Source organism: Platichthys flesus, chromosome 2 (assembly GCF_949316205.1).
Source record: "Platichthys flesus chromosome 2, fPlaFle2.1, whole genome shotgun sequence".
Classification (NCBI taxonomy): Eukaryota; Metazoa; Chordata; class Actinopteri; order Pleuronectiformes; family Pleuronectidae; genus Platichthys; species Platichthys flesus.
This window is the reverse complement of record NC_084946.1, coordinates 29,011,565-29,026,345: the sequence shown is the minus strand read 5'-3', so window position 1 is coordinate 29,026,345 and position 14,781 is coordinate 29,011,565. Positions and strand designations below refer to the sequence as shown.

General features: G+C 43.2%; 1 protein-coding gene across 1 annotated transcript in view; it reads right to left on the bottom strand.

Moving 5' to 3' along the window:
- Positions 1 to 314: 314 nt before the first annotated feature.
- LOC133972330 (NACHT, LRR and PYD domains-containing protein 12-like) overlaps positions 315 to 14,781 on the bottom strand; it is a 35,380-nt gene continuing 20,913 nt past the window's right edge. Inside the window, exon 11 of the mRNA XM_062409739.1 lies at positions 315 to 1,110. Within this exon, the coding sequence (XP_062265723.1) occupies positions 1,101 to 1,110 (10 nt within the window). The 3' untranslated portion in view covers positions 315 to 1,100. The remainder of the gene's footprint in view (positions 1,111 to 14,781) is intronic.

Here is a 14,781-nt window from a genome sequence, read left to right as displayed (position 1 = left end):
TATTGATCAGATGTAGAATTTCATTATGATCACAAGCTTTTCCTTATAAGTGGGTTAGAGTTTGTATAAAACGTCCTCGGGTCAGTTTTCTATTAAATATGGTAAAATGTTTATGAAACAGTTTCCTCAGAGACTTAAAGATGCTCTGCTCTTCATCAACTCTTCTTCATACTGTAAATGTCTCATTCACTTTTCTTCTGCTGGTTTCCATTATGTCAAACTGGTGATTTTGTTCTTTTACCTGCACCAAGGACGAGATGTTTCCACCAGTTTGTTTGAAGAGGAAAGAAAAGCTGAGTCATGATTCCAGTGAAGTCGGTGGAAGGATGTTTATTGAGCATTAAAGCAGAGACAAGTAGAAACAGAACTTTTCTCTCTGAGATGTTTTTCTTCTCGTTACATCTGGTTTGTCACAGAGGAAATGATCCATGTGTTTGACTCATAGACTGAATATAAAGGCTTTGACTGGGATGTGCTGCTGTTATACTGCAGCGCCACCTGTGGGTCAAAAGTAGAAAAGCCACCACCGCTCTGCACCTGATGCAGAAATGAAAACTTCCCATTTTTAAGTCCAGAGTTTTGATCTTTTGTGTCAAAGACAAAACTCTGATTTTAAACTCAAAGTGATTTCAATGTGTTGAACTTTGTGTTGAACTAAATCAATTTGTGACGTGAATCCAGGAACTTTAAGATCATAAACAAACATATACACAGAATGTGGTTCTACACACATGGAGACACACTGAGGGACAAAGGTGGACAATAATAAAGACAAACTTAAACACACTGTATGTGACTCTTTATAGAGGGTTTATATATTCTGCCTGTGTTGTGTCATTTCAATAAACACATTCTTCATGTGAATAAACACAATCGGGGCAAGAAGGTTGCTGGTTTGAATCCGGTTCAGATGGGGTCTTCCTGTGTGGAGTCTGCATGTTCTCCCCGTGTTTTCTCCAGGTGCTCCGGCTTCATCTCACAAACACATGCAGATTAGGGGTTGTGTAGATTGGAGACTACACACAAGCTGCTGCTGCTTCAGCCTCTGGATCCTCAGGACACAGCTCAGCCTCCGTCCACACACACTGTCCTCTTCACACTCATCTCCACCTGTTGAGAGAAGGAGACATCAGTGTCACAGAGACTCACTTCATCAGCTGTGAGTCAGTGATGCAGCTCATCCAGTAGAAAGAGCAGCAGGGACTTCAGTCCTGTTCAGAGGTGGAGCAGCTTCCTCTCTGCTTCATGTTCACGTGTTGGAATGAACACGCTAAGAGCTCAGTGTGTGTCCTCTGCATGTCAAAGTGCAGAGTGGACACCTGAGAGGTGGATTTACTGCTGTTACAGGTGAAGCCATGTTTCACTGTGTGTTGATGAACTGAGAGCAGTGGCGAAACTACCGGGGTGGCAAGGGGTGGCAGCTGCCACCCCCCAAAAAATGCTTGCCACCCCACTTGCCACCCAGGTTGTTAGAAGTGTCTCCAATATACATTTATTGAATGGTATTATATTTTTTGCTACTGAAGCTGTTGATCTCATTGGTAACTTGTTTAAGTTTAAGAACTAAAATCTTTATGTCCCCTCTCCCCTATAAAATGGTTGAGTCCATAAATCCTATTTGCTCTCTTCTCACCGTGCGCATCTGCCGCTTCATTCAAATGAAGACAGAAACGGTTTGAAAGCCAAAGAACTGGAGACAAGCCAACTGTACGCTTGCAGTGATGAAAAAAGGTACAGTACAGCTGAAACTTGAATCAAGAAAATGTGATGGGTGGTCATATGTGATAGACAATTCCGTTGTAATTTCAATCGTTTATTTAATTGCTAGCTTGCAAAAGTCGATAGGACTAGTAGCTAGCTCGCTATACAGCTGCATTAAAATGTGAGAGGATGACTCGGTTATATGCTATAGACCCTATTGTGTATGTGGTATAAAGGCTGGGACGAATTTCGAATTATAAATATGTTAAAATTAATGTTGAAATTACGGAGAGTCGCGATTCCCATTGAAACGGATGGCGCCGCGGTTAGCATTCATGAGTGAATCTTTTGGTAGCTAGTTAGTTTAGCTTTGGTAAACATGATTTTGTATGTAATAACCTAATACATAATACATATGTACATGTGTATGTAATAACCTAATACATTAGAAATTCAATTGGCCATTTAGAAAAGTATTTGTCATTATGAAGGGAAATATGAATTGTTTTGCTGCTGGATATGTGAATATGTTAACTGTTTTCATTAGCGATTGGTATAAATAAATACATATAGACACCAGGCATGTGTGTTTCCAACAATAAAAAGACTTGACTTGACTTGACTTTGTGTGTGTGATTTGCCACCCTTGAATTTAACTTGCCACCCTTCTGCCACCCCATGTAAAATTTTCTAGAATCGCCACTGCCTGAGAGGTGGATTTACTGCTGTTACAGGTGAAGCCATGTTTCACTGTGTGTTGATGAACATCTGCTTCTGACAAACTGGGACCAGAGGAGACAGATGGACCTCAGCAGAGGTTCTGCTCTGTATAAAGAGCTCCTGGTTACCATGTGATGAGGAGAGGCTTCAGTCCCACTGATCTCAGAGCTGTGACAAAGATCCACCTGATCAGTTCTTCACTGATGAAGTGAGAGGACAAACTGTCTCAGATCAGATGAAGACGACACCTTCTCTGTCCCTCGTGTGAGGCTGTCAGCTGTGGTCCAGCTTCACTTCCTGTTCACATGAAAACAACAACAACTGTCGTCTTCACGTCAACTCAATCACATGATCCCAAGCAGCTTGTGGCTCGTCTGATTGGCCGACTGTTGTCTCTCTGTGTCTCTGTCCAATCCTGACGTCTGTCCTCATTGTCCTCTCACAGCTTCACTGAGGAAACACTGAGGCCTGAACTATGAAGACACTTCAACATGTCCAGGAGATCTTTCTGAGATCAGCTCAACTGAACCTGACAGACACAGTCAGGCTAAGTGGTCACATGACGCTGGTTATCAACTCGTTAAGTTAACTCAGGTTTTCCTCATCGAGATCTGAGCGGGCACATGAAAGAGGCGGGGTTTACAGTTTATGACCAATCACAGACATGGACAGTTTGACTGACAGCAGAGCCTCATATTTCACAACCAGGATCAAACTGTTCTATAATAAAAATCAGAGGAGAACAAACACATGATCCAGAATAAAAGAAACTCAGTCACAGCTGCTAAATGCAGGAAGAACAGCTGGTGAAACATCTGGATCGTGTCAATGTGTAAGTTACAGCGCCCCCTGGTGGCATCTGGTAAAAATATATTACGTGACCACGACATAATAACATGTGAACGAGATAAATAACTCGAGGCCACGAGATCTGAATCTGTTGTTTACTAACAAGACGAGTGGAAGACAAGAAGACACACACTGTCTCACTGTCTCTGAGGACACACACATGGACCTGTCTTCAGGAAGCTGAGGTCATCTGGTGTTGTGGGGACAGGATGAGTCTGGAGACATTGAGATGTTCTGGGTGAGTTAGAGATCAACTGAACCAACCAGACGTTGATTTAAACTTCCCTTATCCGTCCCTTTAAGGAGAGTGTGCACCACACAACAGTGTAGAGTCACTGTGGTCAGTGGGCGGAGCTTCTATACTGGTTGATCTCCAACTTAACCTGGAGCAGGTTAGCCGTTCATCAGAAGTTACCATGGTGATTGAGCTGGTTAAGAAGTGGACGAGCTTCGTAGAACTGAAAAAACTAAACCTGAAGTTAACCTGATAACCACAAATCCTGCTTGGTAGCACAGACCCTGGATCTGTGATACTGACTGTGTTTAGTAACATACTGATGAAAGCAGCGTGGACTGACTCCAACCATCTACTGACCTCAGAGTCTCCAGTCGACAGGTTGAACTCTGCTGTAGATCAAGAAGCTCCTTCACTCCTGAGTCCTGCAGGTCGTTGAACCTCAGATCCAGTTCTCTCAGATGAGAGGGGTTTGACCTCAGAGCTGAAGCCAGAGAAGAACAGCTGATCTCTGACAGACAGCAGCCCCACAACCTGGATAAAGAAATATGAATATTAGAATGTGTCCTCCTGTTGTTGTGGATCGTCATCATGTCAACACAGACTCTCAACCTCCTGCTGACCTCAGTCCAGTCTGTGACCTGAAGATAAATATCAGATCAGACATGTTGGACCATTGTTTCATTCATCAGCTTCTTCTCTGTGTGTTGGTCACTGAGCAGGTTTGTGTAATTAAACACTGTTTAAAGTAGGGATGGCTCCTGATGTCACTTCCTGTTTGTTTCTATACTTATCAAGTGTCCAACGTGTTTCAATCAGAATGTGTTTTATTTTGAAAACCTGAGGAGGACGAGTGCTCGGCCTCAGTCCACATGTTATTGACTGACACTTTCTTAGTGATCAGGAGCAGGTGAGTGCAGGTGAATGGAGTTGATGAGGTGGACGTGACTGACAGGCTGGGTGAGTGACAGATGACTGAGGGACAGTGAGCAGAGCAGAACTGAGACAATTTAAATAAATAATGACCCAATAAGAAAGAAAGTCTGAAAAGTGAAGAAGGATTTAAGGACCTCAGAGTCTCCAGTCGACAGTTTGGACTCTCCAGTCCAGAACACAGCAGCTTCACTCCTGAATCCTGCAGGAAGTTTCTACTCAGATCCAGTTCTCTCAGATGTGAGGGGTCTGACTTCAGAGCTGAGGCCACGACTTCACAGTGAGTCTCTGAGAGTCCCCAACAAGCACTGAGTCTGTAATTAAAGAAAATATCAACTCTGTGAGAATTAAATCAGAAAACACAACATTCATACAAAACGTGATCATGTGACCCTCACCCTGGTAAATCCCTCTTTGTTAAAAACTCCTCAAGAGAATCCTTTCAGATTTGGTTCAAGCGTTCATTCAGACTAACAGAGGAACTCATTAGATTCAGTTGGTCAGAGGTCAAAGGTCAGAGGTCACAGAACATGTTCATGGCCTCTTGAACATGATATCTCAAGTCTGTCTTCAGGGGATTTCTTCACATTTTGACTCAAAGATAAACTGATTTGATTTCAGTGGTCAAAGGTCAAAGGTCACAGTGACCTCATGTTGTTGTGAAGTCAACATGTCAGGAACCTGGAGGGACGGACACTGCACTGGTTGGTGGTGGAGGACAAACGCAGAGTGGGAACTCTGGTTTGACAAGAAAGAAGAAGAAACTATATTTCCTGCTTCTTCAGTTTAAAGGAACCGTCAGTGATTCTCATCCAAACACTGATTCAGTGATCGTCTCCTCACTCTGTGCTGTTTGATCATATATATATTTATATATATAAATATATATATACACAGTATATACAATAATCTCCCGTGGACCCCACATGGTCGTATGTCTGAACCCTCAAACTCCAGCACAGTGATCACATTGGATTTCACTCTCCACATCTGATCTAGTTGTTCTAATATGTATAATAATAACTTTATTACACACACACACATTAGCTGCCCAAAACAATGAGAACCATTTAACACTGAGTGTATTTGAAGAACAACTCATCTCCACTCATTGAACACGTTATTGATCATGTCTGGACTCACCGAGCCTTCCTGCAGTTCCTCACAGCTGGGATCAGTCTCCATCGACCCTGGTCTGATGTGTTGAACTTCTTCAGGTCCAACTCATCCAGAACCTCCTCTGACATCTGCAGCATGTAGGCCAGAGCTGAGCAGTGGATCTCAGAGAGTTTCTCCTTTGATCTGTTCTCTGACGTGAGGAACTGTTTCATCTGCTGATGAACTGAGTGGTCGTTCATCTCAGTCAGACAGTGGAAGATGTTGATGCTTCTGTCAGGAGAAATGTCATCACTCTTCATCTCCTTCAGGTTGTTGATGACTCTCTGGATGATCCATGGATTGATCTCTGTCCGACCCAGCAGGCCTCCTAAGACTCTCTGGATGATCATTGGATTGTTCCATTTCCAACCCAGCAGGCCTCCTAAGACTCTCTGGTTGGACTCCAGACTGAGGCCGTGAAGGAAGCGAACAAACAGGTCCAGATGACCATTTGTACTGGTGAGGGATTTCTCCATGGTTCTCTTCAGGAGCTCATCCAGGGCGAAGGTACTGTCGTTTTCCACATATATTCCCAAGAAGTTGTTGAGTTCTTCTGTGTTCCTCTTGGTGTAACAGTGGAACATGTAGACTGCAGCCAGAAACTCCTGAACGCTCAGATGAACAAAGCAGTAGACTGATTTCTGGAAGATCACACACTCTCTTCTGAAGATCTCAGTACAAACTCCTGAGTACACCGAGGCCTCTGTGACATTAAGACCACACCGCTCCAGGTCTTCTTGGTAGAACATGATGTTTCCTTCCTCCAGTTGTTTAAGTGCCAGCCTCCCCAGCTTCAGGAGAACGTCCCTGTCAGCCCTCGTCAGCTGCTGTGGAGTCGTCTCATGTCCCTCACCGTACTTGTTGTTCTTCCTCTTTGTCTGAACCAGCAGGAAGTGTGAGTACAGGTCAGTCAGGGTCTTGGGCAGCTCTCCTCTCTGGTCTGTGGTCAACATGTGCTCCAGAACTGTAGCACTGATCCAGCAGAAGACTGGGATTTGACACATGATGTGGAGGCTCCTGGACGTCTTGATGTGTGAGATGATTCTGCTGCACAGCTCCTCATCACTGAATCTCCTCCTGAAGTACTCCTCCTTCTGGGCCTCAGTGAAGCCTCGTACTTCTGTGACCCTGTCAACACATGCAGGAGGGATTTGATTGGATGCCGCAGGTCTGGAGGTTATCCAGACGAGAGCCGAGGGAAGCAGATTCCCCCGGATGAGGTTTGTCAGCAGCACGCTGACTGATGACCTCTGTGTGACCTCAGACACAAGCTCCCTGTGGTTGAAGTCCAGAGAAGGTCTGCTTTCATCCAGGCCGTCAAAGATGAACAAAGGTTTACAGACAGCGAGCGTCTCTGCAGTGAGCTTCTGTAACGCTGGATGGAAAACATGGAGCAGCGTGAGAAGACTGTGCTGCTGGTCCTTCACCAGGTTCAGCTCCCTGAAGGAAAGCACAGCCAGCAGATCCACATCCTGGTTCTCTAAACCCTCTGCCCAGTCCAGAGTGAACTTCTGCACCGAGAAGGTTTTTCCAACGCCAGCGACTCCGTTGGTCAGGACGACTCTGATGCTGCTCTGCTGGTCAGTGGAGGCTTTAAAGATGTCGTGGACCTTGATGGGAGTGTCCTGGAGGATCTTCTTCTTGGAAGCCGTCTCAAGCTGCCTCACCTCATGTTGAGTATTAACCTCTTCACTCTGTCCCTCTGTGATGTGGAGCTCAGTGTAGATCCTGTTGAGGAGGGTTCTACTTCCTGTTTCATCACTTCCTTCAGTCACATGTTCACATCTCCTCCTCAGACCGAGCTTATGTTCATCTGAAACCTCCTGCAGACCACGATCTGCTGAAAGACAAGAAACAATGTGAGAGACAGAGAATCTGAGAATCTGCTGATTGTTTTCATCAGATACAGAAAAACTAGAGAAAAAAGAAGCTTTTTAACTTTGTGCTTTTCTAACGATGTTAAATGTTGATGCTGTATGAAGGAACAAAATAAAACCACATGTGCTGTTGTCAGAAGTGAAGACATCAGCAGACACATGTACAGTGCTGCTCTGACCGGCTGTCTGACCTCCAGCTCCTGTTCTGGATCTTTGTCCACACTGGGGACAGGAGGAGTCTCCTGAAGAACCAGACTGGTCCCAGTATGAGGTGATGCACTGTCTGCAGAACCAGTGTCCACAGCTGGTGGAGACTGGATCCTTCAGGACGTCCTGACACGAAGCACAGCAGGACGACTGCTCCTCCTCAGAAACATGACTCCTCTTCCTCTCCCTGTGAAGACATGTCCTGATAACTCACATGTCACAGTCACAGGTTGTCATCACTTCTGTCAAGGAGGTTTTGTGTTCACCCAGTATGTTTGTGTGTTGGTTGGTTCTTTAGTGGGATTATAAAAAACAACAGATTACCAGTAAACTTCGTGGAAGGCTGTGGTCTGTGAACCAGATCGGGGGGGGGGGGGGGGGGGTCCTCTTTCACAGACATGTTCAGAGGACTGATGTTTACCAGTGTGTGGAATTTGGTGCAGATCCAAATCCAAATGAGTCTCTAGTGGATTTCAAAGTGGTTTCATAAGGAGCGTGTTGGTTCTTGGTGGAGGTCTGAGCTCTTTGAGTGATTCTGAGAGATTAGTCACCAACTTCAATGAAGCTGTGTCCTAATGCAGGGGCCACACTAGAGGAAACTAGATCCTCTTCAGAGCAGGTCCCAGTAGAAACAGTCTCTTACTCTGTGGGTGAGGGTCCAGGTTCTTTACTGAAGACTGGAGGAAGATCTTTGGACCAGTCACTCTTCAGAGACAGACAGCTGGACCCTGGAGACTCTGCTCTCAGTCTGTGGTCCTGACCTCTGCAAACACAAACATGTTTTTATTCAGAACTCATCATTCACTGGTTCATTCTGTGAGGATTCAGTTTGGAGCTTCACATGTTTGTAGCAGGTCTCTTACTTTGTGGTTGAGGGTCCAACTTTCTTTGAATTGTCCGAGCCCATGTTGCACCGGCTGCGGCTCAGTTGTGGTTCAGGCCACGCTGCTCTTCTAGATATTCAAGGTCTGGTCTATTTCCTCTGGTTCTGCGCTCAGTTTACAGCAGAACACAGTGAAATGATCTTTCACACCAGTTTCAATGTTTATCTGTTGAAAACTTCAAAAACACAAATTTTTGCAACCCTTCCTGTAGCCTACCCATTTCAAAATAAAAGCACTCCAGCCTTTCTGTCGACTGAATCTATTCATATTTTTGTTTAAATGTTTTTATTGTTAAACATGGCTTCATAGTTTGTAGTACTGGTATTTATTTGAGTACACAGGACCTCTTATATACAAGGAAATACAGTGATCACATCAGAAACCTCAGGAAGGATGTAGTTAGATAAAAACCTGCCACTAAGAGAAGAGACATTTCATTGAGAACATTATTAAATTATAATATGAATATATCTTTTAGGGTACCAGCCAATACGGGTGTGGAGGTGTACTATTGTACAAGTACAATAATAAAGTTCCCTCTCATGTAATATTGGTTTATGTCATTTTTAATTACACCAATAAACCTGCAGAGCCATAAACAAACGTTGAATAACAAAGTGTTTTAGCAACTTGAGCATTTCCTGATCTCCCCTCAAACCAATCAACTACATTCAAGTTAATGAATACAAGCTTGTAAAAGTTCATGTGTCCTTCAACCCCCGGCCACTAAGAGAAGAAACTCAACATCTAGAATCATGTTCACGTCATAAAGGCTGGATTTGAATTACAGAACTTTATAGACAGTAACACGAGAGCACATCAGTCACAGCTTGAAGCAGCACTCTGTATCTCCACTCAGTTCTATGGCTTTGTGCCCAAATGAAGGTCAAACACAAGCAACAACTTTATATTCACTTTAAAACTCACACAAAACCAGTATGAAGTGTGTGTGTGTGTGTTTGTGTGTGTGTGTGTGTGTGGACCTGGCTCTGCAGGTCGATGCTCCTCACACCTCAGCCAGTGAGTCCAGAGCTTTACTGGGATCCACAGTGAAGACTCTCGACTGGTTGGTGACCACTGCTGTAACGTATGATGATGAAAACACGTTGTGTTATTAAACACTTGATGAACAGATGAAGATAAAAAGTGAAGCTGTGAGTTAACTCTGTTAATTAGTCCTTTGAAGGCTCTTTGATCCAGACCTGCTGTTCACATCTGTCTCTGGGATCCGATCACATGACGTCTGTCACCAGGTGTGAACTGACAAACTTAGAGTCATGTGATCAGCAGACGGATGTTAACAGCAGGTGTGAGAGTGAGACAGTGAAACTTTCAGAAAGTTGTGTTCACACTCACCTGCTCACTTTCCTTCCTTCTGCTCGTCCAGGTGAAAATGGAGTCTGACCGCTCCCTGTCCTGATGCTCCTCCTCCCTGTTGAACCAGTTCACTCTTGCTTCCACCCAGTTCAAAGTCCAGTTCATACCCATGAAGATGAACTGGTTCACAGTTCATGTTTTATTGTGATGTTATGATGTAGATAACAAACTTAGGATCATGTATTTAATTAATAATGGACGGTGTGGGATCATGAATCCAGATCTTCACTTTAACACTGAGTCCTGACTGGGAGCGTCTACTGGGACTGAGCCGTACAATGAGATTCATCATGATGTTTAAATGAGCCTCAGAAACTCTGGAGTCAAACACGTCTTCATCATGTGAACTCGATGAAGACGTGTTTCCTTGAGATCGGTCTGATCCGTCAATAGTTTGTTAAAATGTGGAAAACTCCCAAACGGCCCAACTCCATCAAATGAAGCCTGAGCTCAAACCCATGTTTCCTCCTGGGAGTTGAAGGTTGTTATATTTGGTGTTGGAGCTGAATGTGTGACTCCATCTGCAGAACTCTGCCACGTCAGGTCACATTCATACAGTCCAGTCACAGTGTGGTTCATAGATCTAGAGAAATACAGCTGCATTGTGTTGCATCATTTGACCGTTGTGTATTTCAATAACTGCTGAGATTTGCATCCCCTTCTTTTCTCTGACTAGACGAGTGTTCGATGTATGAAATGATCCAAGTAGAAACAGTACCAGTGTTTGACCACAAGGTGACAGCAAAGAGCCAGAGCACCTGACTGCAGACTACATGGTTTTCCCATCAAGTCTAAACTGGATGAACTGGAATTCCACCATAGAAACTACTTTCTATGAAAACAAGAAATAAAACTGATGTGAGTGTAAATTCTATTTCACAGAAAACTTGACCAAAGCCTTGATCATCTTTTCATTGGATTTATTTGACTTGTAAGTTGTGATTTAGTGTTTTATTCACATACAGTAGAAAACAAGTTGAGAGAGAGAGAGAGAGAGAGAGAGAGAGGACTCTAACTCTATAACTTACCCTAACCCTCTAAGGAGGTTATGTTTTCCTCTGTTTGTTTGTTGATTTGTTTACAAACAGAAGAAGTCCCTGAATCTGAGTGTGAATCCAAATCAGACCATTTTTAAATGTTTGTGTTAAACTCTCACTTCTCAGGTTGTTAACAAAGTAGAAGAGAAGTTTAAAATCTCTAAATAAAACATGAAACAGTTCAGATGAAGAACAGCACGTGAGCGCCCCCTGTCTGTCAGATATATTAGTGAAGTCTCACAGTTTGACCCATCAGACCATGTGACCTAATGTTTTATCGACCTGTGCTGCCCCCTTGTGTTCACAGACAGAGTTTAAAAATCAGAGTTAAACTAATTCTTGTTTTTTCGTCTGTTTTATTGATTTTATTGATCTAGATGTTTTACATTTTTTGTTTCTAAATTATAGCAACTAAACTTGTTCTATTTTAACTTTCTACCTCTTATCAAATGTCTTTTAAATAAAATGTTATAGTATATAGTCATATTTATTTTAATTCCATTTAAACATTTCTCAGGTTGAAAAGCACCAAACTGCATAAGATATTTAAATATCAGATATTTTAACTTTAAATGTTTTTTTATCTAGCTGAGAAATGACTGCACTTTGTTTTACAAAGATCATAAAGTTTATTACATTTATTTAAATGCAGAATACGTCATGCTTTTATTTTGACACCAAAACAAACCGAAGAGCGACTTTACAAAAACGATCGTCGTCACGGTCGTGATGTCATCGGTCGTGATGTCATCGGTCGCATCACAGCACGCCACGAGTTCAGATGAGACAGGAAGTCTGTTCACCACGAGGGCGGCTGATATGAAAACATCTTCTGTAACGGCGTATCGTACAAAACGGGTTTATTCATGTGCGCTGATGAACATTCACGACACTTTCTGTGTTACACATTTCTACGTTTTTCCAGAAGCTTCTTTTCGTCCTCACGGCTCCAAACTGAGTCGTCTTCACTTCACACCGAACATGTTCACGTCAGAGATCAACAAACGTTCAGACAAACATCGGACCAATGACTCGGCTGCGTACCACAACGTGTTCGGGCCAAAAACAATCTGAGAAACTTCAAGAGCGACGTTGTAATACCAAGAGAATAAAGAAGTCGAAACTCAATCAAATTGAAGTCGTAACATCACAAGAATAAAGTCGTGGAGACACAGAAACAATTTCACAAGAATAAAGTCGTAATATCACAGTGACGTTGGAACATCGTGAGGATAAATTCAGACTTTCTTCTCATCACGACTTTAATCTCACAACATTACGACTTAAAAATGCAGCTGATGTTACGTCGTAGCTACGAACATGAGAACGAGCGAAGAGATGAAGAGTGAAGAGCAGCTGTGGTAAAACAACAGAGTCAATAAAACCATCATGTTCAGGTTTCTCTACCAGTGGTGGAAAAAACTGATCCTTAACAAACATAAAAATACTTGTTTAAAACTTTCCTGAAGTGAAAGCAACATGAAAATGAAGTAGAACAGAAAGTGCTCCTCCTCGGACACTGGGTGTTAGAAGAGAATCAGCCTTGGTGTGTGAGCTGTGTATTTTCACTCAGTCCATAAGTTATGAGCTGTTCAATGTGAACAAACCTGAATCCTGTAAAGTCTCGATTGTTTAACGTTGATCCTGAAAAAAATTCTGTTTTTTTTTAAGTGTAGTGAGAATATTATTATAATTTCAAATCAACTTCTTTGATAAATATTTTTCTTTTACTTTTGAGAAACACTAAGAAGGAAATGACGTCATGATGTAGAAGATGACGTTTTTTACATTGCAAATAAAACAAACATCTGTTGAATAAAGTAAATGTAGTGGAGGAGGGTTGAAGACGTTCAAATGAGCAGCAGCGCCCCCTCCTGGAACCACCCAGTAACTGCAGTTCTACCATCAGTGAGTTCAGTGTTTGTTTCCATATATTTTCATTGTGGTTTGATCTTCAGCAGATTTACAGATCAGCTGCTGAGTTGATGTGTGAGCGCGTGAGGATCGAGGAAGAAGACGTTCTGCAGCGGATCTGATGAACACACAGATTTCTCCAACGTGGCGGTTCACAGCGTTCAGGCCCAAAACTCAAACTTCTGGAGTGAAGACTCAGATTCTTCCTGTGAAGCCTCAAATATCAAAAATCAAGTTTTGAAAGTGTTTATTTGTTATCAATGAAATAATGAACAGACTAATTGATGGAACCATCTTCAGATTAATAAACCTGCCTTCTCCTTTCTACCTGCAGATGTTCAACCACACTGAGTTTATATTTTAGAACCAAACCTCCACGTGTTTTGAATATTTCTTCTGAACCTTCACACGTTGAGCTGCTGGTGTTGAGTCCTGGACTCCTGGTGTCACTGAACGTTTCCTGCAGCTGGAAACCAGCTTCAGGTTTAAAGAACCTCTCCACCACACACGTCCTCATCATCCTCTCACAACAAACCTGTTGTTCAGGTAAAAGAACTGCACAACATTTACGTTTCCAACATTTCACATCAACAACAATCGTCTCCATCTTTTATTTTTTAAATCTTTAGTGTCAAGTTTTTCATTCAATAACATCTTGGTGGAAAAACTTTGTTGAAACCAGTTGTATTTAAAAATAGTGTCTTGGTACTAAATGCTGATGTTAGAAAAACAAAGTGAACACAAGAGTTAGAATTAGTGTTAAAGACTTGAACTGTTCCAGAGGTGAATTCAACTCAATGACCACACGCATGTCGTTGGTATGTTTGTGTGAATTCATCTCCTCAAAGACACTTTGTGGTTTTATTCAAACTAAAAGCTCCTGAGGACGAGCTTTGCTTTAAGAGACGGAACTAAACGTGTGAAGCTGAGGCAGCAGAGGAGAAGAAAAACAGAGAATGGCTCAAAAATGAGGAATCCATGTTTTAAAACTGGATAAAAGTCGAGCTACCATATAAAACCAGAGCCGGTGATGTCATCCCACCTCATCCCAGTAGATCACAAACAGAGACATCCCACAGCAGATTGAAAAGGAAGCAGACATTTTAATAGAAAACTTCTGACAGCTGATTGATTTGATGATAAAAAGGTTATAAACATATTTATTTCTACATGTGATCAACAGACTGTGACGTATGAAGATGTTTGTTTATGCTTCTTCTTCTTCTTCTTCATCATCTTCATCATCTCTGACAAATGTTCATCCTAACGTCTGTACGATGGTTGTGTCCCCTCCTCCCTCAGCCCCCCCCCCAGCCATCACCCCAACTTACACAGCACCCCCCCATCCGTACAGCGCCCCCCCAACAATAATCTGTTGCAGCCTCCAGTAAAACTTGGTTTAATGATTTCACTTCTTTCATTTTGATTCTAAAATCCTCTTTGTTTTTCTCTATGATTTAGTTTTTGATTTTTTTAACATGTCTTTGGTTTAACCCTCTAACCCTTCTCCATCCAACCCCCCCCCTACCACCCTTCCTTCTTTCCTCCTCCTCTTCCTCCTCTTCCTCCCTCCTCCTTCACTCCCTCCCTCCCTCCCTCCCTCCCTCCCTCCCCCCTCCTCTTCCTCCCTCCCTTCCTCCCTCCCTCCGTCCCTTCCTTCCTTCCACCTCCTCTTCCTCCCTCCCTTCCTTCCTTCCTCCCTCCCTCCCTCCCTTCCACCTCCTCTCCCTCCCTCCCTTTTCTCCCTCCCTTCCTCCCTCCCTCCCCCCTGGCAGCGATGGGAGCCGCGATGACCCTCCAGCCGTCCTTCCTTTCACCTCCTCTTCCTTCCTCCCTCCCTCCCTCCCTCTCTCTCTCCCTCCCTCGACCCTCCCTTCCTTCCACCTCCT